The 27,636-nt window shown below is 31.1% G+C and overlaps 1 protein-coding gene across 4 annotated transcripts; it reads left to right on the top strand.

Annotated features, from left to right (window-relative positions):
* Positions 1-1,094: 1,094 nt before the first annotated feature.
* Positions 1,095-27,201, top strand: LOC127738295 (protein sel-1 homolog 1-like). 4 transcript variants are annotated; one of them, XM_052249494.1, is made up of 19 exons: positions 1,095-1,223; positions 5,568-6,589; positions 9,472-9,528; positions 10,114-10,177; positions 10,605-10,767; positions 11,402-11,455; positions 11,874-11,933; positions 12,352-12,433; positions 13,140-13,297; positions 14,372-14,428; positions 18,490-18,558; positions 19,231-19,308; positions 19,911-19,973; positions 21,526-21,613; positions 22,334-22,482; positions 22,851-23,016; positions 23,337-23,584; positions 24,539-24,664; positions 26,916-27,201. In XM_052249494.1, exons 2-19 carry the CDS (start codon positions 5,605-5,607, stop codon positions 27,045-27,047), a joined length of 2,799 nt encoding a protein of 932 aa, XP_052105454.1. In that variant the 5' UTR covers positions 1,095-1,223; positions 5,568-5,604; the 3' UTR covers positions 27,048-27,201. The 4 variants fall into 4 exon arrangements, with proteins under 4 accessions (XP_052105454.1, XP_052105456.1, XP_052105458.1 ...); XM_052249496.1 differs by having other exon boundaries at positions 5,568-5,896; XM_052249498.1 differs by having other exon boundaries at positions 5,568-5,830.
* Positions 27,202-27,636: the final 435 nt, after the last annotated feature.

The raw sequence follows: 27,636 nt of genomic DNA on the forward strand, positions 1-27,636 counted from the left end.
TTGTGGTCCCTGAACAACTGTTGTAAGCGTATATGATGCCTTTTAACATTTTGTGATGCTTTAGACATTCATGCATTTTCACCATTCTTTTTCCCCCTTTTTTTGTGGGTTTTTCCCACATCCCACATTATAGTCATATCCCACTTCCTTCTTTTTTTCCCCCTTCTTTTTCCCAGTTCCCACTTTTTTTTACCCCCTATGTCTCACATCCCAAAAGTGTGTCACCCACCCCCCACTTATCAGATCGATCATGACAAAGCACAAAGGAGTACTCGTAGTTCCAAACATAATTATGATTAAGACATCTAAAATTACATAGAGCTTCCTTTAAATAATCTGGTAAGATAAATAGATAGTTTTCTAAATCACAATTTCATTTAAAAGGTCTATAGTTAAGTCATTTTAGTGAGTTGAAAAAATTGTACTGTACTCAGCTCACTTTTGCACCAGGTCTGTTTTTTTTAACATTTTTTAAAAAACAAATTAATGCATTAAGTTACATTTGATCAAGAACATATATATTGACATATATATACTGTTCCCAGATTTGATCTAAAATTGCTATATGCAACCCAGTATTCAAATTAACCACGATCAATTAAGGGGGTCTCATTGGGGGTTCTGATCCCGGATCCCGCTTACTGTTTTGTCAGATTCCCGTATCCCGCTTACACTCTGTACGTAAGCAATTCTCATTTTTTTGTAATTTCCCGTGTCCCGCTAGACATCATTTCCCGTTTTCACGGCACAATAATTTGACTTTCACGTGTCACGCTTACAAAAAAATCGGCAATCCTGGGTCACGCTTAGACCCTAATTAGACCCACAATTAATATTAACCAACAACTTGTACAACATAGCTGGTCTAGTTTATTACAATGAGCCTTTCCCACATACCTATCAATCTACTTTTTTTTCAGATATTTCAATTTCTTCTTAATTCCCCATTACAAATATATCCGTACTAAGAGGTAGATTGTTTAACACCTGTACAATTTTGTAAAATGTTCCACGGGCAGGGCGAATATCCAAATGGGACGAAAATAGGAGGTACTCCTGTTTCCGGTGGTATAACCAATCAAATTTCCCCACACAACCAAAACAATAAACATGGATGGAAAAAGGAACGAGTGAAACAGACGTGGCAAAATTAACTGGATTCGCGGCGATTTATAGCGACATGCAATTTGACATAGCGCATTTTTCGTAATATAGATAATTAGGTAAGCACGCTATAAAATCTGCAACATTGAAATAACTCATGTTTTACATAATATGAGCTAGGACCGCCGTAAAAGCCTTTTTAAAAGGGCCAGTAGCTAGCAGAGGCTCAATACTCTTTGCTGAACTAGTAGCTATTCTTATGGTTTTGGAACACTGCATTTACACACTTAGAGAACAGTTCACTGAAGTAAAGATTCTATCAGATAGTCAGACAGCTTTTGGCATCTTCACTCTCAACTGGAAGTCAACTAACTAGTACACTACATTGACACTATCACAGACATTAAAGAAAGAATTGGGACCCTCCTGAGAGGCGGCATACAAACTACCCTATCTTGGATCCCAGGCCATGCTAATATAGCCAGGAATGAGATAGTGGACTAGTTTAGTTAGCAAAAGATGCAGCGCAGGAGGCCTCAAGTCTAAATGACCAGTACAACGTTATAACAATGTCAGATGTGAGAAGTGAAGTGCAGTTAAGATGTCAAAAAAACTAAAATGGCAAAATAGATGGACTAGAAGTGACACTGGAAGACAACTACACGAATTTGTTACTATTGTTGGTAATTAAGGCCAATCTACTTGATTATCCAAATCCAATTATAGGGAGAATCATGTCAGAATTTAGAACAGGCTACAATAGACTAAATAAATACCACCATCAGATAGGCCAATCCCTCACACCATACTGCGAATGTCATTGTGGTGAAGAAGAAAGCACAGAACACTTCCTACTTAATTGTATGAGATACCATCAGGAAAGAGAAGAAATGAAAAGACAGCTGGAGATACAATACATCCCAATAGATCTTCAGACCCTACTGGCACCAGCAAGGAAAGAGAAATACGAGAGAACAGCGGATATAATGAGAGAATATTTAAAGAGTTCAAGGCGATTTTAAGATACACTCACATGTAGCCCTGAAGAATCCCGATCCTACGCCTAAACAAATTAACCTAAGTACATGTACAGTGTGACATTACTCGGAGAAACTATAGTACTAAGATGAAACAAGCAAACATAAAGAGACTAGTTGTGTCAACATATATATTGACCTTAGGATCAGGATCAGGCCACAGAAGATACTGAGGTGCAATAAAAACCAAAAATCAAAGAAAACCTGAGAACACCATAGCTAGAAAAAAAAATGGAAAAGGAATCAAACAACAAATCGTTGCTCAGAAAACTAAAAATTGAGCATCCTTGAACCTAGTCCGAGATTGCTCTGACTGTTGGACGTCAGAGCAATCTCGGACTACCTTGAACCTCATTAAAAACTGGAATGAAAAGTACTCCCTAAGGATGGGGACCCAGGATTTTATGAGTATTGACCGGTCTCACTAATTAGCGACAAGAAGAAAAAATTGGCTCACTAGAAGACAAATTTAGCGACAAGAAAGTTTATATACTTTTAAAACAATAAATTTATAGAAAATGTCAATTAATTACAGTGGATTATTTGGTGTTTTATAAAGTTTCAAATTTTGTTCAATTTAGTACGAAAATGTAGCACTATGTACAGTATATATATATAGTCTTGTAATGAATTTTTAGTAAAAAATATTTTATTACATTATTTTAAACCCCCTGCATCCGAAAGGAACCGCCTTGCTACAAGCGCCGATCTACAGGCCACCAGCGTATACATGGACCAAGGAATATTCCATACATGCGACAAAACAACAACTGAACCAAGTTTACCAAGATTTCGGATACCACTTTACATACATGTACATCTATAAATGATAGCAGAAGAAACGTACCACACACCACGCGGGTGCTAAACATAAATGAACTGTAAATTTACAACCATGCTGATAAACAGACCAACCACAGCAGACGATCAAAAAATTATATATATACCAAATAATTAACAAGGGAACAATTTTTGACAATTTTATTTTCCATTAGTGGCGACCAAAATCTTCCCATTGTTGCCGACGCGCCAGGAAGTAGTATCATCCAACAATGGCCAGGTTGGAAGAGAAGCCTTGCGAAGTGGTAGGAACCATGGAAGATCGTCCATTTAGATACCAAGCCTTTAGAACAATGTCTTGCATCATATAAAAGTAAAACGAACTCAATTTACATTGTAAACAAACTTTATTTTTCTGTATTTATCTTATCTATTTATAACTCTTTATTACTACTTTCACTTTTCATTGTTTCTCTCACCTTGACAACGTCAAATTCAATGTACCACTTTGAGTACTTCAGTAATTAATTTCTGTATGAAAATTGTCCTGATGACGCCTGCCCTGCAGGCGAAACATGTAGACCATAGCAAATAAAATTGCAGACCATTTGAAGTGTTGTTGCCAATTTTGAGTATTATTTTAAAGTATATATTAATCTGAATATTTTGTAAGGATCCCATGTTCCATCCTATATATATATATATATGGACCTTTTTAGTGAAATATTAAGATAAAGATTAGATTAGATTATAATTTGGTTTGAACCTTTGTTATATCAACTATGCTGACTCTACAGTACTACATATTATCGATTTATTCATTTATACACTAAACTGTAAACTAAAAAACACATTATCCTTGATTACAAAAAAAACTCTTTCTAGAACAAATGAACAAATGTTTATTTTCTTTGCTCAGTATCATGAAATAATGAAAATTCTTGTATATTTAAAACATAACCACACACATTATAATTCATGTTTCTATATCTATAAATTTCAAATAATCATTATTAAGATATCTTGAGGATAAATTTATTTTCTTGTTGCTAAATTATTCTTCTTGACGCTTCTTGTCGCTAATTAGTGAGATCCGTATTGACAGCATTGCCCAGTCCAGTTTTTTATGCCACCACCACAGCGGAGGGGGCATTAAGTGTTACACGTGTCCGTCTGTACGTAAGTCACGAAATTGGATTCCATTCTCTAACTTGTTTGTCTCAATTAAATTTTATGAAACTTGTACATAATGCTTATACCACAAAACACAGTTCAAGTTTATTTGAATTTGGTTGGTGTCAATTTTACCGTTCTAGAGTTATGCCCCTTTACGTATTGAAAAATTGCTGAATTTTTTGTTTCCATTCTCTAACATAAGTTTGCCTCAACAAAATGGTATGGAACTTATACACAATGCTTATTACCACAAAACCCTGATCAAGGTCAAATTTGGGTGGTGTCACTTTTACCATTCTTGAGGTATGTCCTGTTATAATATTTTTTGGAAGCGGGAGCATCATCTGTGTTCCATGGACAATTCTTCATTTATTTAGATTGGATCATATACATATACATATACATTCGTGCATTTTCCCAAAACGTTATGTTTTAAGTCATCAGGACTCACACTCTTGAAGAGGTTTGTATTATAAGCATGGAGTTAAAACAGTTATGTTAAACAATAAAATTAAGTGGTCTTGAAATGAGTTCTTAGAACGGCAAAATGCTTAAAATTGTTTACTTAGGCCAAATGTCATCAACACCAAATTCATCTCTGCAGATGAAGACTGTTCAGTGTTCCTGTCTGTCCAAAATAGAATGGCATCCCGCCTTTGGTGCCCTTTCCATCGCCCTTCAGGCAACAGTGGCCTACAAATCTGCATGATTGTGCTAAAGTGCCCTTTGGGTCAACAAGCACCTGAGATTCAAGCTGGAACACTGCTGTTAGTCTGTTATTGATAGAAACAACATAGACATTGAAAAATTTAAAAACACAAAACACAATGAATAAAAATGATGTAGAGTCAGAAGATATAAATCCAATGACAAAAATAACAAAGACATGAAATAGGTAGAGGGGCAACATACAGTCTTCAGCAATAAACATGTATTTTCAATGTTTCAATATTTCAAGCTCTTTAAGTTTATAAACTGTAATAAATAAACAAAACAGAACAGAAAGATTAGCCAGCAACACATAATAATAACCATCAATATACAATACATGTATAAGACATAAGACTTTCAATGACAAGTTCTTGATTTGGAGCATTTGAATGCAAAACTTGCTGTTTAATTTGGACACTTATAGTTTCTGTCTTTCTGATTGTCATTTAATCTGAATTAGGGTGGCAAGATCCTCGTGAATCAGGCTGGTTCAGCTAGCATTTCTTGTTTCAACTGATGACAAAATACTACTGCTGTCAAAACTTGTTGACCATCATGTTTATCATTATCCAAAAAAGTGTATGGATAGTCATGATAGTTGATTCTATTCATTCATTCATTGCCGTTCTTAAACATGTTAAATGCTACCAGATATTTAGAAGAAGGTAAGATTCTAAAAAGATCTTAAATGCACTTAAGCTACTTGTTCATGTATGATACATTGTATAACTAAATCTTGTTTTTCTTTTTCTTTTTTAGGTTTTAAGGTTCTTACCAATATCTTGATAAAACAAAAATGAAGAAAGCTGGTTGTAAAACCAACACCAGCATCATCTTCCCATTGGAAATATTTTTATTGGTTTGTTTATGTGTTTCATTAACTTATGGTGAAAATCAACAGACTTCAAAAGAAGATGTTAAATCAGAAAAAGTAACCACAGAAATTCCGCAGGCACAAGAGGAAGACTTAAAATCAGAACAAGTGATTAACACCAATATTGATAATACTGTAAATACACAAGGTAAAAAACCTGATGATAATTCACAAGTGGTTAACACCAATACTGATAATACTGTAAATACACAAGGTAAACAACCTGATGATAATTCACAAGCTGTTAAATCTAATGAACAATTATTTCAGAATGAGTTCTCAGATGGAAAGGTAAATCAAAAGACTGAGAATGATAAGAAACTTAATGTTAAAGATAATAGTAAAGAAAGCCAAGGTATTAAAGATGTAGAAAACATAGAATCTAAGTCTGAAAAGATTGATAATTATGTTAACAATGATCTTGTTAAAGAAACAAATCAAAATGAATTAAATAAGGACACTGTTAATGTTAATGTTAATAAGGATCAACTAGGTGAATCTCATAAAAATGATAAAGAAGACACTGGTCCAAATTCTAAACCTGGGCCTTCTTCTGAAAAGGGAGAAGGCTTTCCTGCTAGTGCAGTTGGAACAAATGATCATACAGATAGCAAAATTAAAGGATCAGGATCAGGAGATGGTTCAAAACCAGTAGAAAACTTGAATCAGGCTAATAACGAGAAGTTGGCACAGCAAGATAACGATGCAAACAAAGTCACAGATGATCAGATAAAAATTTTAGAAGAGGAGGTCGAAGTTCATGTTGAACGTGTTGAACTGAAGAAAAATGTGGAAGATACAGAGTCTGAGGAAGATTATGATCAGTGGTTAAAGGATCATAGTATTGAATCCATGACAGAGTCTTCTGAAGCAGAAAGGGAACCAAAAGACAGTACAGATACTGAAGGTAAAGTTGTTGCACATGGTAGTTTTAGTTCTACTAACATTGTGGGTGATCTATCTAGCACTTCTAACTATAATCCTAGTAGCACTTCTAATAAGCATGTCCAAACTAAATCTGATGACTTACCACACAATTCAGTGAGGCGAGATCAGACTTCAAGATTTAAAGGAAAAGATGGAAAGAGTAACTTACCCCATGGTCAGAACAATGGTGGCAGTGCTGAAGGTTATGATGCCTCTGGATGGGAAAAACAAAACAGGAATGGTAAGTGGTCTTCCCGTTTAAAGATAGAAGAATCTGTTGAAGTGGAGATGCAGAAAGATGATGGGTCCACAATAGAAAATGAAAAACAGTGGAGTGGCAAAGAAATAGATTTGGAAAATGTAATGACAAGTCAGGAAAGCAGTCAGACTATGGAGTCTGAAGAAGAAAAATTGCAAAACCTCAATGAACAGCTGTTGAAGAAAATAAATCCACAAGCTTTTGAACAACTGAAGCCTATATTTGAAAAACAGTTTAAAGAAGCATTAAAGACCTTGAATCAGAGAAAACAACCAAATACTGATCAGGTAGATGAGACAGGAAAAACTAAGGATGAAAAATATCACAGAGATAATATGAATGTTGTTGTAGACCAGGAAAAGCTGAAACATTTTGATAAAAAAGTTAAAGAGGCGTACAAACAGAAGGCTACAGAAACATATGCCCAAATACAAGAGACGTTGAAGACGTGGAAAGCTACTAAAGAAAGTATAAAAGATAAGCAAATTGAAGCGAATCCTGTAGATTGGCGGACTGCTTATTATGATATGCCTGTTTTTGACTTGATGGAAGGGAGGCAAGAGTATATAAAGACTTTTTACCAAAATAAATACCCAGAATCTTATACACAACCAAGAAAATATACAATGGATGACTTTCCCAAGATTATTAATGAGAAAAGACTTAACATGGATTTGGTAGATCAGATCAGTAGGAGTATAAATGGAAACAAGAAAAGAGAGGCTATTATCTATAGACCAAATAAAGAAGGAACAGTCAGAGGACAAGTCTATCAGATGACAATAGAACCATCAGGGGAGATCACTACAGAGGTAAAACAATACATTCAGCCTGGTTCCCCTCCCCAGTTAGTGTCCCAGAATCAGAAGTTAGAAGATATATATGTGCAAGGTGAGGCTGTCTTTAAATCCTATGTACAATGTACACCAAATATATTCTGCTCATGGAAAATGGAAAGACCACTTACAGTGGAGGATTTTTGTTTTGAATTTTACCATTTTGCTTTTGATGCATGATGGGTAATATACAAAGTGTATTTTGTTTCTGTGATGTCTATTTTTTTTGGATATGCATGCATTCAGAGGATAAATTTAATACGCCTTACGGTTACATGTACATTTTAGTTAAATGGATGATAACCATCACGATCAAGTAATTATACATGCAGATGGTGACAATTTTAAAATGAAATATTTTAATTTCTTCCCCATAATCATTAAGGGAATTTTTCTTCCCCATAATCATTAAGGGAATTTTATATAGAAATCAGCATTAATTTGATAAGCTTTGTTATAGATACCAAGACAAAACCATAAATGTGATTACAGGAACACTGATAAATGAATTTGCAGCCATTTTATTTGAAGAAGTTTAACATACAAAATATCTCTTAATCAAGTCTTTAGTGTGATCAAATAGTACATATAGAAATTTAGGTCAGGGTTCTTTTTAAAAAGAAAAACGTGTAACTAAAATGATTTTAAAGAAATCAGAAATTTTAAAAAAGAATTTTGGAAAACACATTTATGGTTTTTATGATAATATGTAAATGACATGCCACTTTTTTTATTTTATTAAGTTTCTTAATATACATGTAAAATACTCTTCAAACAAGTTACCTTTTGTGGTTCTATTTTTCTTCCTTTTTTGTTTTGTGAAGGTGTTGTTAATAATATAAGAATGTAAAACTAACATGTACACCTTAAGAAAACTTTATTTTAACTTCCAAGCTTTTTCCAGAAATATATGCATAGGATAACTTTGAATTTAGGGAGGAAGGACTTTGTTTACTTCGTATCAATCAGACTAAGACTGACAACTTGTAGGTATAAATACCTAAAAATTAGCAAAAAGGTTAAGAGAGTCAAAATACTTGTTTAAAAGAGTTGTCTCCTCCTTTCTCTCTGTAGATCTTATATTCATTTCTTAGTTCTCGAAACAATGAGAAGAAATAGTAAGAAAATCCAGACTTTCCAAAATATTGAATTATTTTTCATTATCATTATTATACACTTGAACATATTCCTTGTTCCTTCTTATATTTTTGGTTGTTAGTTTTGGTTAATATATAAATCGTACCTGCTAAAATCAAAACATATTGGTGAATAGACGTATATTTGCTATGCTTTTGTTATTTTTCTATATTTATTTATTATTGTTGTGTGTTTTGTATAATTTTTTTTCTTTATTGTTGTGTGTCTTGTCCATGTATACTTTATGGTTTTTTTTGTATTTGTTGATTTATATCTTTTTTGTTGTTATTTAATTGATTTCTCTATACAATTCAATTGATCTTCTTATTTACAAAACAAAAATAAACCAGTTAAAGGATTAGATATTAAGAATGTGAATTTGTTTATTAAAAAAAAATATATAAAATTTCATCATCAGCTTAAAGTTCTGCAATAAAGTATTCATTCATTCATATTCATTCATTCATTCAGTTAAATATTTAAAAAGTGATTGCAAATTACATGTACTCTATTTATAAATATTCTTAATTTTATGATGTAACATAATTATTTAGATAATTACAAGTATACAATATTGTTAGCTTTTTAACCTACTGAATTTATATTAATATTTGACATTACATTTTATAGAAAAGCAAGCAAAAGAAGAAGTAGAAGAAAAGCCCTTGTCACCAGAAGAACTTAAAGGTATTGTTTAGTTAAGTGAATACTAAGTGTAGAAACTTTTTGCATATGCAAGCACTGGTGTACGTTATGTTCTTAACTGAAATTGAGGCTCTATAATGTCTTTGCCAAATATTGAAACTAAATGCATTCAAATGTTTTTTTTGTTGTTGGTGGGGGCTTTGAGGAGTGTGATTAGGTGTGTGGTGTCTCTTTTTCAAACAAAACTAATCTACATGTATAGTCAAGTGAAAAGCAATTGTTTTTAAATTTCTTCCAGCTTAACTTGTAATATATATACAAAGCAATAGGGTCATCGTAACAACTAAGTATCATTTGTACTGTCATTTATATGTTTTATTACAATATGATTGTTATTGAATGAAAATGAAAAATGACATATAAATGCCTGGAAACAAAAAAGTTTTTTTTTTTAAAAGATGCAACTAAAAGAAAGCTTTCAAGCTACTACCAATAATGAGTTAATTTAACTAATTAAGCATTGGGACACAATGACATCTGAATTCATACACATCTTTATAAGTGTTTGTCATAATGTTATGATAATAATAATGTTGATATCAAATAAAGATTTTGAATTATAATCAGCTGAAGAATACTACAAGCAAGGAGAGGCTCTTATAAATGAAACATTCCAGAAAGACTACCATCAGTGAGTTATTCAGAAGTACATTTTATTATTGCATTTGTGTTGGATTTTTGTTACATTATAATAATATAAAAAGGTATTATAGCATCTTTTTGTGTTTCATTTTCATTTATATATTAGAATAAAGGCATCAAATTTTGCAATTCCTTTTTTATGCAATTTTCAATGGCCTGGATATGTAAAGTTGTACCATTATCCACAATCTGTCCTGAAATCCAATAATACCATTTATTGCTATATTGTATGACTTCAGTTTGAATTTGTTTTTGCTTTACAAATTTTTTTCTCATCAAATGTTGTAATCTGATAATTGATATACCAGTACCCATATTTTTAGTTCTGTCACATTTTCTTGTGCTGTAAAAATATCTGTCCTTTTAAGCTGTAGAGTTTTTTTTATGGAATTTATTAAACTGATTTCTAATTGTAGAGCACACCAGTTTTTCAAGATGGCTGCTGATCTAAATCATACAAAAGCTTTAGAACATATTGCTTTTGCCTACCTGTTTGGAGATTATATGCCACAGAATATTGAAAAAGCTAAAGAATTATTTGTGGATTTGTCAAACAGAGGGTCACCAAGGGGACAATTGGTAAGAGTACAAAATTTACCTTTTCCTTTATAAACGAATGAAAAAAGATTTTTAATAGAAACCAAATCTAGAATGAATATGGAAACCTCTTTATTTTAATTCATTTTTTTTATACTGTGGATTTATTTATTTTTATTGTTACCGATTTTCGTCAAGAGGGGGATGATTCTTATGTTCATGGATGCCTTGTTTCATAGTTTTGACAATTTCTGTAAACAAGTGAATAGGAATTTTTGTTGAAATACATTGGTTACCTTTACCCTTGAAATTTATGAGAATTAGTACCTGATGAATAATAATGAATCCACAATATGGTAAAATACCATCTTTATAAAACACTCAACATTTAGAAAAATATACTTAGTATATAGGAATTGACACAGGAAGGACCATATTGGACAGAAAAATAAGTTCTTTATTTTAATTTTCAGTTAATAATTGTAATAAGAATTTAAAGATTTTGAAACTTTTATGAAATCCATTCACAAATAAGTTATTCCTCCTGCAAAACTATATGACTGAGTAGAAATATGGAAGTCTGACAGTGCAAAATAACCAATAAATGTATGTACCAGGTAGTGTAAAGAAACACACATTTCAAAACCAGATAATTAATTGAATATCTGATTTACAGGGTATGGGATTTCTCAGTAGTGCAGGAATTGCAGTCAACTCCAGTCAGGCAAAGGTATATATGTTATTGAAAACCTTTAAACAGTTAAGGCATATTTTAAAGGCTTCATTAACTAGAAGAAAGTCTACATGTATTTTATTTTAGTTCAGAAATCAGGTAACAGACTTTAAATGTAACATATTTTTGAGTATAATATAACTCAACAGTTAATGGATATGACATAACATTAACGGTGCCAATTTTTCTGCACCAGATGTGCATTTCGACAATAAATGTCTCTTCAGTGATGCTTGAGGTCCAAATATTTGAAAATCCGAAACATCTTTTATACATACCGGTAACTAACCTACATATGCTCATCTTCTTAAAAAGATACATTTAGTTGTGTTCTGTATTAACTTACACTGATATAACAGTAAATTAAATATTTCAAACTATTTATAGAGTATGATAGTATCTTTAAATTTTTCAGGGTTTGATATTCTACACATTTGCTTCACTTGGAGGTGATCCATTGGCACAGATGACATTAGTATGTACTGATATTATTTCAACTAAACATAGATTTATTCAAATTAACCAAAAATTCTTGTAATATGAACTTTATAAGCTATTATCACTGCTAAAATTGGAGAAAGCATCAGATTTTAAGAAATTGAATGAAATATACAATATCACTTCAGAAATACTAACTCTTACTCAGATGAAACAGAAGCAATGAATGATTTTATCACAATCTGGATCAATTTTTTGTTTTGAAAATTTTTGTCACCTAAAAACCAATATTATATATAAACATTTTCACCTGTGATGTTACCACAGTTATACAATATTTTTCAACACAAAAAATGTCTCTCCATGACACCATTATACATTTTTGTCAGCAATTTTTAAAAAAATGTTTGTTAAATGAATGTTATGGAATAAATTGAACTCTATTTGATATTCAGGGTTACAGATATTGGTCTGGGATAGGAGTAGAGACCAAGTGTGAATCTGCATTAACTTATTACAAGAAAGCAGCATCAACTGGTAAGACCCTATATGTAGAAATTTTGTCTGAAAGGTTACTTTGTTACTTAGTTCTTGACCCCTGACAATCATGAAATGAACACATAAATGTTTAAAGACAATCACAGAGAAGAAAGAATTTAATTAAATGAATAGAGAGATTACTAAATTCTTGTTAAAATGTTCTACATTCACCTTGAAATATCAAAATTTGATTTTAAAAGATATGAATGATAATGTATTTGTTATTAATTTATTATACATATATATTTATATCTTTATGCTTTGTGGATTTAAACCTGGTCTAAAATTTTCTGTTGAGAATGAACACTTGTGTTTGAAAACTATCACAGTTTAATGCTTTCAAAGTTGATTGATGTTTAAGGTGTGTCAAAAATTAAAGGCACAGAACAATTCATTGCTTGTTCTTTAAAAGAAGGAGAAGATGCCAAGTGGTAATCAAAAACCACAAAATGAAGTTAAGACTGCCAATGATATTAATACAAAAAAGACAACAGACAAACAACAGACCACAAAACTCTCCGCTGAGAACAAATATTAAACAGGACAAACAGCATAAAACAAAACCAAGATGCTCATTTAGTAATTTGTTTAAAAGAAACACTTTTCAGGGATCATTGGAAACACAGTAGCTTAAAACAGTATGCAGTATTTAATTTAATTGTTAGTGGTATTTTATAAAAAATTATATATTTGTTTGTTACAGTGGCAGATGCTGTTACATTTTCAAGTGGTCCTGCCATACAGAGAATCCGATTACATGAAGAAGCAGAAAATCAAAACTCAGGTCAAAGTGCATTGATGGATGATGATTTACTACAGTATTATCACTTTCTAGCAGACAAAGGTGATGTTCAGGCTCAGGTATGTTTAGCTAAGCAGATAAAACACATGTAAATACACTAGTAATTTATCATTTTTCAGCCAAAAGTAGACAAGGTACTTCAGGTTTCATGAATATTTAAGGATGTTCGCTACTCTGTTTCAAAATAACAAGCTTCTTAAAAGACTGTTATAAATTGATAGTATATGAATAAAGGAACTAAAAAAGCAGAAAAAAATGAAGGGTCCGTGTGCTTGTTTTCAAGATATAAGCCATTGAAATTTGGCGGGAAGTGATTCTCTCTAGATTTTTCATACATTTAACATTGGCACCTTTTTTCTTTCAAAACTATGAAAAAATAACAAGGATTTTATAAGATTTTAAAATATGTCTTTTTAAACTATATGTAATAAAAATATGAAAAGAAAAGTAGGGGTTTGCAGGCAAAATGTTTTAATGGCACTACATGGATGAAACCAGAGGATTCCGAATATCTGGCAAAAATTCAAAAACAAGAGGAGCGAACATCCTTAAAGAATCAATAAATAAATACAAATCCTGAACTTCAGTCATTTTGAAGGAACAATGTGTTTGGAATGAAATAAAAAGTTTGCTTTATATTACAAGTGTTACAATATCTTTAATTTTGTTAAGAAAAAAAAAATTGGTGAAAACAGCGCTTTAGTATAATCTTGAAACCAACCTATTTTCACATTTAAGCCTTTCAGTCGATTTTGTAATCTTGATAGCAATTTCTGATTTGGTTGATGTATTCATATAAGTGATGATCCAAGTTTAACATGTCCACATCACTTTATTTTTGCATTCTTGTACTTGCAAAATTCCACTAAATAAACCTCTTGGAAATTTGTTGGTTGACAATAGTTTTGTAAGGGGATGTTATACACCTGTTGACTTTGAATTTGTGACTGGTCATTGTGTTGCAAATTATTTCTATTTTCACTGCATATAAGTTTAATTATAAGTTATTAGCTACAATTTTACATTAGCTACCCTACCTATAAGTATTTTGAAGGTATATATTTTGTTTATTAAAAATATCAGTATTATTTGAATTTAAAAATATTGTCTTAAGAGTTATACTATTTTGATAGGTTGTTCTAGGACAGCTGTATTACCAAGGTGGAAGAGGAGTACCAGTAGATCATGAGGTAATTAACTTTATTTTCTTATTAAGAAAAGAAAATAGCAATGAAAGTCACTGACCTTCCAAGTCCATGCTATGAAGTGGAACAATTAACAGATAAACAAACCAGCACCAAATCTACATAAGAAAAAACTCACATTCATATAGGCCAGTGCCTGCAAACAGACAACAAACATAGAGATGGTTAGCTTTATTTGAGAATACATACATTGACTTCTGTTAGCTGTATACCTTGTACTATTTGGTAAAGACTATGACTTTTTGAGAAATAGAAATGGCTTCATCTGGTGCTTTAATACTAATTCTTTGTAACAGTGCCAAGGCTTCTTCAAATGGAAACTTCAAGTGATGTTTAATAATGATTTTTATACCAATTTGAAAAATAAAACAAAAAAACTATCATTTTTAGCTCACCTGGCCCAAAGGGCCAAGTGAGCTTTCTCATCACTTGGCGTCCGTCGTCGTCGTCATCCGGCGTCGTTAGCTTTTTACAAAAATCTTCTCCTCTGAAACCACTGGGCCAAATTTAACCAAACTTGGCCACAATCATCATTAGGGTATTTAGTTTAAAAAGTGTGTCCGATGACCCCGTCAACCAACCAAGATGGCCGCCATGGCTAAAAATAGAACATAGGGGTAAAATGTAGATTTTGGCTTATATCTCTGAAACCAAAGCATTTAGAGAAAATCTGACATAGGGTAAAACTGATTATCAGGTCAAGATCTATCTGCCCTGAAATTTTCAGACAAATTTGACAACCTGTTGTTGGGTTGCTGCCCCTGAATTGGTAATTTTAAGGAAATTTTGCAGTTTTTGGTTATTATCTTGAATATTATTATAGATAGAGATAAACTGTAAACAGCAATAATGTTCAGCAAAGTAAGATCTACAAATAAGTTGTCATGACCAAAATTGTCAGTCGACCCCTTTAGGAGTTATTGCTCTTAATAGTCAATTTTGAAAATTTTTTTGTAAATTTTTGTAATCTTTTACAAAAATCTTCGTCTCTGAAACTACTGAGACAAATTTAACCATACTTGGCTATAATCATTATTAGGGTATCTAGTTTAAAAAATTTGTCCGATGACCCCGCCTTCCAACCATCATGGCCGACTTGGTTAAAAATAGAACATAGGGGTAAAATGCAGTTTTTGGTTTATATCTCTGAAACTAAAGCATTTAGAGAAAATCTGACATAGGGTAAAACTGATTATCAGGTCAAGATCTATCTGCCCTGAAATTTTCAGACAAATTTGATAACCTGTTGTTGGGTTGCTGCCCCTGAATTGGTAATTTTAAGGAAATTTTGCAGTTTTTGGTTATTATCTTGAATATTATTATAGATAGAGATAAACTGTAAACAGCAATAATGTTCAGCAAAGTAAGATCTACTAATAAGTTGTCAAGACCAAAATTGTCAGTCGACCCCTTTAGGAGTTATTGCCCTTAATAGTCAATTTATAACAATTTTTTGTAAATTTCTGTAATCTTTTACACAAATCTTCTCCTCTGAAACCACTGGGCCAAATTTTACCAAACTTGGCCACAATCATCATTATGGTATCTAGTTTAGAAAATGTGTCCGATGACCCCGTCAACCAACCAAGATGGCCGCCATGGCTAAAAATAGAACATAGGGGTAAAATGTAGATTTTGGCTTATATCTCTGAAACCAAAGCATTTAGAGTAAATCTGACATAGGGTAAAACTGATTATCAGGTGAAGATCTATCTGCCCTGAAATTTTCAGACAAATCTGACAACCTGTTGTTGGGTTGCTGCCCCTGAATTGGTAATTTTAAGGAAATTTTGCAGTTTTTGGTTATTATCTTGAATATTATTATAGATAGAGATAAACTGTAAACAGCAATAATGTTCAGCAAAGTAAGATCTACAAATAAGTTGTCATGACCAAAATTGTCAGTCGACCCCTTTAGGAGTTATTGCTCTTAATAGTCAATTTTGAAAATTTTTTTGTAAATTTTTGTAATCTTTTACAAAAATCTTCGTCTCTGAAACTACTGAGACAAATTTAACCATACTTGGCTATAATCATTATTAGGGTATCTAGTTTAAAAAATTTGTCCGATGACCCCGCCTTCCAACCATCATGGCCGACTTGGTTAAAAATAGAACATAGGGGTAAAATGCAGTTTTTGGTTTATATCTCTGAAACTAAAGCATTTAGAGCAAATCTGACAGGTGGCAAAAATGTTCATCAGATTTAGATTTATCTGCCCTGAAATTTTCAGCAAATCCGACAACCCGTTGTTGGGTTGCTGCCCCTGAGTTAGTAATTTTACAAAAATTTTGCAGTTTTTTGTTATTATCTTAGATATCATATCTAATACTATTAATTATGATTTTAACCTTATTTTACATGATTTCCAAAGCATCAGTAAATACAGGTGAGCGACACAGGCTCTTGAGAGCCTCTAGTTGAAACATAAGGTAATGATCAACTATCTTTAGAAATGATAGTAAAGTAAAAACACATTAACATTGAAGCCTTAAAACTTTGTTATTTTCACATTAAATTTCAAAAGTAAACTCAAAACTTGTTGGATAGACCCATATGCTATTTTCGTGGAAAAAGGGAAATTTCAGAAATAATGCAAAGCAGCAAGTTCAGGATTACATTATACAAAAGTTCATATTTACAATATACAATTCAATTCAATATTTTATTGGATAGTTAACAATTACATCTACAACAAATAAAATAACTGTAAAAACAAGTCATATTAGTTTACATTTGGAATATGAGTAAATGACTTATTCCTTAATTTACAGAAGAACTAGAAAAAAAAATCAAGGTTAACAATATACAGAAGTACATATATAAAAAGGTTTAGGTTTACAATACACAGAAGTACATATTTCAAAACGTTCATATTTGCCATATAGAATAGGACATATATAAAAAAAAAGATCAGGTTGACAATATACAGAAGTACATATTAATAAAAAATCAGGTTTATAAAACACAGAAATACATATTTCAGAATTTTCAAGTTTACAATTCACAGAAGTAAAAATATAAAAAAAGTTTCAGGTTTCAATTTACAGAAGTACATATATAAAAAAAAGATCAGGTTTACAATATACAGAAGTACATATATAAAAAAAGATCAGGTTTACAATTTACAGAAGTACATATATAAAAAAGATCAGGTTTACAATATACAATATACAGAAGTACATATATAAAAAAGATCAGGTTTACAATATACAGAAGTACATATATATAAAAAGATCAGGTTAACAATATACAGAAGTACATATATAAAAAAGATCAGGTTTACAATATACAGAAGTACATATATATAAAAAGATCAGGTTAACAATATACAGAAGTACATATATAAAAAAGATCAGGTTTACAATATACAGAAGTACATATATAAAAAAAGATCAGGTTTACAATATACAGAAGTACATATATAAAAAAGATCAGGTTTACAATTTACAGAAGTACATATATAAAAAAAGATCAGGTTTAGAATATACAGAAGTACATATATAAAAAACATCAGGTTTACAATATACAGAAGTACATATATAAAAAAGATCAGGTTTACAATATACAGAAGTTTATATATAAAAAAAAGATCAGGTTTACAATATACATATATAAAAAAGATCAGGTTTACAATTTACAGAAGTACATATATAAAAAAAAGATGAGTTTACAATATACAGAAGTACATATATAAAAAAAGATCAGGTTTACAATATACAGAAATGCATATATAAAAAAGATCAGGTTTACAATTTACAGAAGTACATATATAAAAAAAGATTAGGTTTACAATATACAGAAGAACATATATAAAAAAAGATCAGGCTTACAATATACAGAAGTACATAATATATAAAAAAATATCAGGTTTACAATTTGAAGAAGTACATATGCAAAAGAATTTCAGGTTTACAATATACAGAAGTACATATTTATATATAAAAAAAATGAAGTTTGCAATATACAGAAGATATATCAAAAAGTTAAGGTTTGCAATATACAGTATGTATGTATTAAAAAGTTTTATTCCTGTATATTTTCAGAGAGCTCTACATTATTTTATGATGGCAGCAGAGTCAGGGAATGCCAATGCACTGGCTTATCTGGGGAAGGTTTGTAAAAATAGAATAGGTGGTTTCTTATGTTGTAATTAATTTACATTTCAATATTTGTGAAAAATAATATCTAATGGAAAATGTTAAAACAAACATGAAAATAAAGATGACCGATCTGGATTTTATAGTAATTTAAAAATAAGGAGGTATGTTTTGTTTCTATTGCTAGGTACTTAAGATTATAAAAAGGTTATCTTAACATGATCTTAATTTGCTAAGTAAACTTAAAAGCCAAGTTTTTTTTAAGATATTACACTTTCAGATTTTCTTAGTAAATCCATCTGAAGATTCAGACCTGTTAAGTTCCTTTCAGGCAATTTCAATATCTATTGTTAAGGTCGGGTAAAAATCACCTACTAATTAATAAAATAGACTGAACAAAACTTAACTGACCTATTGGAAAATGTCTTATAATATGCATTTTTACCATAGTGGAAATGACTGAAGGTCTGAACATGACTTAATTATTTATTGTTCAGTATTTAAAGAACATTTCAAATTAAATTGCTGTTTTATCTTGAAAACTCTATTTAATACTTGTTGAATTAAAAAGAAAATATAGGAAAAATTATGGTCAAATGAGTATAATGTAGTAAGGACAATTAAAAAGGGACTAATTTTGGAAAACAAAGAACATTTGTTCTGATTTTAATATGTTTTTACCTTTAGATGTACACAGAAGGTAGTGCAGCAGTGGAACAGAATAACCAGACAGCCATGATGTACTTCAAAAATGCAGCAGATAAGGTAATTATACAAGGTCGTGTGTACTTTAATTTCGTAATTATCCTGCAACAATCTACTTTTGTTGATTTTCTAATTGTTGTGATTTTGATTGTAGCAAATGGTTAAACTATGAAATGAGGCAACCTTAAAACAGCAACTTTTTTGTAAACCAGGGTTCCCGCAATATAGCTTATCAATTGTCAAGGATATAAATATATGCTTTACCTGCAGAAAATGATTATTTGTATATAGATTTTAAAAAATTTACAAAAATACTCTAAATGTCCATGAAACATTCTACACACAAGGGATAACAATGATGTAATCATATACTGATTGATTTGTGGAAGCTAAATGTTCAACAACAATAAATGACTGTTTATTTGTGCCAATTCTCTCATGTTACTTTGCTTCTTACTTGACTGATATTTTAATTCAGATTTCAAAATCTGCTACCTCTCAGGGTATCATGAGCAGGAAGACATGTCGCCCTACAATGACACTTGTTCAGAAGTTGAGCAGACTTATTTGTTGTTACATTTTAAAATTGCAAAATTGTAAACTATGTCTGGAGTGTTATTGATGCAAGCATTATCTAATGGGAATTTGTGTTCATCTTACAGGGAAATGCAGTAGGTCAGACTGGTCTTGGAATGATGTACATGTATGGAAAAGGTGTGGCAAAGGTAAATTGTGTATAAAGGGATTACATATTGAGTGAAATATCTCAGTTAAGAAAACAATACACTTGTTTGAATTTCTATCATGACAAAATTAATTTCTACATTAATGTGACAAAAAATGAAGAACTAATACTTAAAAGATAATTTCAAAACTATACATGCAAACAGACATTACTTATTAAAGACTAAGTGATTTCTTGAATTATGCAAAGTCATTCAACTCTAAAATCATGATTTTAAGCAACTTTTATCTCATTCTTGGAAAAGTTTGGCTTTATTACAATGAAAACTTGGAGGTCACTGTAATCTTTTTGTATAATATTTGATTAGGTTGTATTTCAGGACAACTAACATCTTTTCACTTTCAATATAACTCTGCAAACCAAGGTTGATTTTTAATCTGGAAATAATATATTATAGTAGTTTTGAGTATATTTAAAACAATTTAAGTCCACAACCATCAGTAATATTAATAATATTTTTGTTCTTACAACATTCTAAGGAAAATGCAACCATAATGGATTTCAGTGCCTCCCATCCCGGACCACGGTCAATTTTGAACAGTCCTAAGCAAACAAGCGATTCATAATGAATTTTTGTTTTTATGAAACGTCAGTCCTTTTTTCATATCCTTTTTATTGCGAACCAAATGAAAGTCTTCCACAGAGTCGTCTGCTCTTGACCAGGGTATTTAAACTTTTGTCTATTCTCTTGTCCTATTGAATAAATACAATAGCTATTGTTCTCTGTGTAGTTTTTTCACTGGGACCTTTAAATTTCTTCTAGGAGAAATCTATCACTCATTGATTAATTTACCTGACCAAAAAATTATCTTCTTTTTTGGGGGAAATAGTTGTATAAACTTGCAGAAACTGCATGCAATATTGTATTTAATCAATATCAATAATATTTTCAATCTTTTCAATATAAACACTGATTTAATTATAAAAAGTTTATTTCTGACAAATTTTTTAGTATTGTTCCAATGAATTTGCATGTTTTTGTTGTTGTTAAGTTATAGAATACACTTTTCAAGACCTTAATTTAAACACAGTAATTTTCAAATTTTTATTTGACAAACACACAAAAAAAAGCAAATTTTAATAAGGAAAATATAAAAAATTTGTTCAGAAATCAACTTTTAATTTTTGAATCAGTGTTTATATTGAAACTATTAAAAATGAATTATTGATATTGAATAAATACAACACCACATGCAGTTTTTTTTAGTATTTGTACATGTATTTTCATTTTTGACAGTTTAATTTTTTGTTTAGGTAAATTAATCAGTGAGTGGTAGATTTCTCTTGGAAGAAATTTAAAGGTCCCATCAAATAAACTACACAGAGAACAATAGCTATTGTATTTATTAGATGGGACAAAAGAAATAACAAAAGTTTAAATCGACAGGTAACTTGCAGGTGAATCTGTGGAAAAGTATCATTGGGTTTGCAATAAATCAGTATGAAAATCTTCATAAGTTAAAAAATTTAAGTAAATGACTAAATAAAATTTGTATTTCCATATTTTTTACTTGTAGTTTTGAAATTTTCAGGATTTTAATAAGGCTTATAAATACTTCCAATTAGCAGCAGATCAAGGATGGGTAGATGGACAGTTACAGCTTGGTATTATGTACTTCAGTAAGTCATCACACAATGTATACTACCTATAGATAGAATATTTATAATATTGCATGTTTGAAATTGTTCAATGTCATTATTGTTGTTACATGTATAATGATTTTTCTATTCATATATATTAAAATAATGATTAGTTGTAAAGGAATCGAGCTGGTTTATTTTTTAAAAAGATATTTTGTTATATTCCACCTGTAAATATTTCTTCTTGGAATAGCTTTAAAGAAATATTGACTTATGTGTCTGGATACAAGTGATAAATTCAGTGAAATTAAATCTGAATATTAAAACATATTTTTTCTTATGTCAACTATGTCACTGATGTCTTGTTAATTGTTAGCTTTATGAAAAATTTGAAATGTTTTAGGAATTTTTATGGCAATTAAATTTGTTAAAGAGTCATGTTAACTGATTGACCTTCAATAAATCCAAAAAAATGAAATAAAACCACCATGATGTTTGTGGATGTGCCAATTGTCACTGAACTCCATGATGTTTGTGGATGTGCCAATTGTCATTGATCTGTCTTTTCAGTGTGAAAGATGAAAAGAAAACAGTGCACAAATTTTTTATACAAAGGCTTTGTGATTATTATCGAAAGGATATACTAATAAACCCCATTTGTAAAGGAAGATAAAAAAAATAGAAGCACATTTAATTGCAGCGTTCTTGCTTTTCAAGGTATATATACAATATATTGCATGCATGTTAATTTTGTTGTAGGTGGTAAAGGAGTAAGAAGGGATTATAAAATGGCTGTTAAATACTTTAACTTGGCTGCTCAAGGAGGACATGTGTTAGCTTATTTTAACCTAGCACAGATGCATGCTACAGGGACAGGGGTACTAAGGAATTGTCATACAGCTGTAGAGGTATGGTGTAATAATACTATAATCTTTTGCTTTACCCTTAATTACACAGCCTTAACCACCAAAAACCAAAGATTAAAAGAATGTGGCATAACTTTTGCAAAGCACTTTTCAATTGAATATCAGATTCCGTTGAGACTCTTTTTTCCTTACCTTTTTAAACTTTGTGTAATAAAGTTTTATGTAAATGTTTTGACCAACTTGCTTAGGATATCATGGCCACGACACTAAAATCTGTTCTATGGTAACCACCCTTTAGAAGATATCAAATGACACACATACTACACTTCTTGAACTTAAAGGCTCATAATGTATACATCTGAATCTGTATTTTGCATTTTAAATTAATTTTAATTTTAATTTTATTTCAGTTTTTCAAAAATGTGGCAGAAAGGGGACGCTGGGCTGCTATGTTACAAGAAGCTCACACACTGTATAAAGAAGGAAATGTTCATCAGGCTTTAATGAAATACACATTCCTTGCAGATTTAGGATATGAAGTGGCTCAATCAAATGTGGCATATATTTTGGATAATGGTAATGTATTGCTATGTTACAATTTGCAATTTATTTTTATGTTAACTTATAAATTCTTTGTAAATTTACCTGACAGTTAATTTGGTTATGGTATTGTCTTAGTATTAATTATAAGTCTGGTCTAATAAAACAGGACACATGTATAGGTACATGTTGTCTTCTGATCCTATGTATGATCAAGAAAATCCTGTATGTCTATTTTGAACACACCACAAATAAAATTATTTCACACAGAAGTAATAAACATTCTTCTTGTATAATTACCAATTACATTTTTTTCAAACTTTATAGTAACATTTTGAGGTAAAATTTCATTACAGGTGAAGTTGGATTATTTGTGGAAGATGAAATTTATCAGCGAGCTTTACTTCACTGGGGTAGAGCTGCTTCCCAAGGATCTACTATAGCTAGGCTCAAGATGGGAGATTATCATTACTATGGATATGGTACTAAAGTAGACTATGAATCAGCAGCTAGTCAGTACAGACTAGCATCGGAACAGCAACATAATGCTCAGGCCATGTTTAATCTGGGATATATGCATGAACAGGGTCTTGGTCTTAAACAGGTAGGCAAATGTACTTTACTATTCACACTGTTTTGCTCAGTTTATCTTTATGATATATAGCCAGTATCATTTTAAAAATCATTTTCAACATTTTCAAGCCCTGAATAAAGGCCAGGAATTTGTATTTTTTAATTTAATCATATTCTAAATTTAATACAGATTATTAACTATATCGCGCATAATGACTAATACTTTTTTATGTAAATATTTATTGTACATAGCCGACTTGTATGCCTTGAGAAAAAACATTTTTGGGAAAAAAGTGAAATAGAAAATAAATATGGTTGATGCAGCTAAAATATAGAAATTGTACGTTTTATATGGTTCTTATGTGATGTTATGAACAGGTTTGTTAACTAATGGGGTTTATATATATATTGCTTGCTTTAGCAATGGCATGACTTATTTTTTCAATTTATGGATTCTTTGTACACAATGACATGTACTTATCCTTTGTACTGTGAATTATTAATTCTAATGTGTTTTGAGATGCTGAGATGTGATGTTGATGTTATATGAACTTTAAACTAAATAAAAAATACATCAAAACTAAACTACTATGAGTAAAAGTCAAAAGGGTGGTTTAAGTCTAATTTCTTTGTTTATTAAAACGTTGCAAGATGATGGCTGAGATAAATGCTTAAGACAGTTTTGATGTGAGATCCTGTGATTTCAAAATGACATGTCATTAACAATACAACAATATATTAGCTATGCAAAAGCATAGCCAAAATGAATATTTAAGTTGTTTTTTTCCCTGAAACCAACAACTTGCTTGGCCTGGGTGTCCATTAGCCATATAGTCTTGTCATGAGATAGTTTTCATACAATAATATTACATTGAAGACTATATTATTTTATTTATGTGTAACAAATAGGAAATTAAAAAAAATGTTTGTAACATATATTATTACTTTTGGAAGCCATGATTGTATAAAGCTGTTTTCATTTTAGGATCTGCATCTAGCCAAAAGATTTTATGACATGGCTGCAGAAACTAGTATAGATGCTAAAGTTCCAGTTATGTTAGCTTTATTTAAATTAGGAGTATTTTATGGTGCTGATGTATTTAATAAAGAAGTAAGTCAATGGGTTTAAGTTAGCCCTTACAATTAGCAAACTCCTGAGATGTATTAAATAACATATGCTAAATTTTTTATATTTGATAACCAACTTTCTCACATATTAATGCGACATTTTGTACTCTATATAGACATAAGTAGATGTGGTATGATAGCCAATGAGACCATTTATCATCCACTGGAGACCAAATGACATAGATATAAGCAACTATAGATCACCTTTCGGCCTTTAACAATGTGCAAAAATCATACTGTATAGTAAGCAATAAAAGGGTCTGACATTACAAAATGTAAAACAATTCATACAAAAAAAAACTAATCACCTGATTTTATGTAAAAACAATTCACAAAAAACAAATATTATAGGAAGCGATATGATATGTCTATCATTCTTGTTCTAATTGAAAAAAAAACCAATATAAGATCTCCTTATATTATTTCATATCTTACTAAAATATCAAGTGCATAAATCTGAAAAAGCTGGTTAATGTAATGCACTGTTTTTATTATGCCCCCGCCGTAGCGGAGGGGGCATTAAGTTTTACCCTTTTACGTCTGAATGTACGTACGTACGTCCCAAAATTGGTTTCCGTTCTCTAACTTTAGTTTGCCTCAACCAAATGTTATGAAACTTATACACAATGCTCATTACCACAAAACACTGATCCAGTTTTAATTTTGGTGGCGTCACTTTTACCGTTCTAGAGTTATGCCCCTTTACAAATGGAATAAAATGCTTCTCTGAGCGCAGCCTGATACAACTGCAGAGGTCGAACCCTGAACAGTTTGGGCAAATTTGGACACAATATTCAAGCTTGATACTGTCTGAATTTGGATTGTGATCAAATTTTTGACATAATATAGGTTTCTGACACAAAATAAATGTGGTCAAAGATCTTACAAATCTATTGCGCAATACTGTGCAATTGAAGATTTCTTCTTGAAACTTTTCAAAAATTTCGAAATTTGAAAAATTTTGAAAAAAAAATTGGAAAAAAAAATCCCCCCCCTCCTCCAACTTTTTGAAACCCCCCTTGGAGCAATAACCCCAAAACTCAATCCCAGCCTTTCCTTTGTAGTATGGAACATTGTAGTACAATTTCAGAGAGATCCATACACTTAAACACAAGTTATTGTCTGGAAACTAAAAAAATGCTTGTTTTTGGCCCTTTTTTAGCCCCTAATTCCTACATGTTTGGGGCAATTAACCCCAAACTCAATCACAGCATTCCCATTGTTATATGGAACCTTGTGGTACAATGTCAGAGAGATCAATACACTTACACACAAGTTATTGTCTAGAAACTAGAAAAATGCTTGTTTTTGGCCCCTTTTTGGCCCTTAATTCCTAAACTGTTGGCCCCATAACCCCTAAAATGAATCCCAACCTTCTACTTGTGGTATTAAACATTGTGGTACAATTTCAGAGCAATCGAAATACTTATACCCAAGTTATCCTGAAACTAGAAAAATGCTTGTTTTGGGCCCCTTTTGGGCCCCTAATTCCTAAACGGTTGGGACCATCATCCCCAAAATCAATCCCAACCTTCCTTTTGTGGTATTGAACCTTCTTAAAAAATTTCTGACGACGACATCATACCATTATACGATCCCAAAAAAATTTTTGCGGTCGCATAAAATTGCTGAAATATTTGTTTCTATTCTCTAACTTTAGTTTGCCTCAACTAAATATTATGAAATTATGCACAATGCTAATTACCAGAAAACACAGATCAAGTTCAAATTTTGGTGGCGTCACTTTTACTGTTCTAGAGTTATGCCCCTTTACAAATGGAAAATATTGCTGAATTTTTTGTTTCTGTTCTCTAACTTAAGAGTGCCTCAACTAAATGTTATGAAACGTATACACAATGCTTATTACCACAAAACTCAGATCAAGTACAAATTTGGGTAGCGTCAATTTTACAGTTCTTGAGTTGTGTCCTTTTATAACTTTATATGCAAGAGGGGGCATCATCTGTGTCCCATGGACACATTCCCCATTTATTCTAACTTAAATAACAGATACCTCAGCTTGATTTTGGTGTATGTCAAATTTCAGTGCATGTGGTATGAATATATTCTCCACAGTAGAAAATGGCTAGGTTGTCTAATGATATACAGTAGAAATAACAGAGCAAACATGACTTTTGATACAAATGAATGATGTGTTCAGATACATACATAAGAATATTCCAAAGAACTCATTTTTCATATATGTTAATATATTGTATTTTTTTCTATTTCAGATAGAAGAAATGAATAATTTTTTCCAAAAACTAGATCCAAGATATTTATTTGGTCCTGACTGGGATATGTATTTGATAACTTTTTTTGCATTGTCAATAGGATTAATTATTTTATTACGAAGAATAAGATAGTTGTGATGTATTTTGTTACATATGTGTGTTCATAAGAATTTTGATAAAAGTGGGTGGTTGAGAGGTGTATGTAAGCATGATTGCTGTGGGAGTAGCTGTGTGTAAGGATTTTATGGTGACTGTTGATTTTATATTAATAAAAATATTTATTACATTTGGTTGTTTTTAGATATTTTTTTTATATAATCCTTTAATGATATAACACTTTCAAATTATTTATATCAGATATTTTATGATCCTCATATGTTTGATGACCTGTCTTTTTGCTCATCTGTCATAAAGGTTTGTTAATGTAAAATCTCCTTCAATTTTCATTTTGAACCAAATATTTCACACCATGTGCAGTGTGCACTCGATTCCTCATTTTTTTATCCACTGATCTTTAGGTTTTCCATAGCAAAAAATTCACTTTTACCTTACTGCATATGAAGAAGATTTTCAAAGCTAAGTTCCTACAGTTTTACATGGGAATGGTACCAATCATGATATGATGGCTTCACACTATGTATAGTTATGCAGCCGACCATTTTTATACGACCGCAAAAAATTTTGCGGTCGTATATTAGTATCACGTCGTCGTCGTCAGCGT

The sequence above is a fragment of the Mytilus californianus genome, unplaced genomic scaffold (assembly GCF_021869535.1).
Source record: "Mytilus californianus isolate M0D057914Y unplaced genomic scaffold, xbMytCali1.0.p SCAF_4, whole genome shotgun sequence".
Lineage (NCBI taxonomy): Eukaryota > Metazoa > Mollusca > Bivalvia > Mytilida > Mytilidae > Mytilus > Mytilus californianus.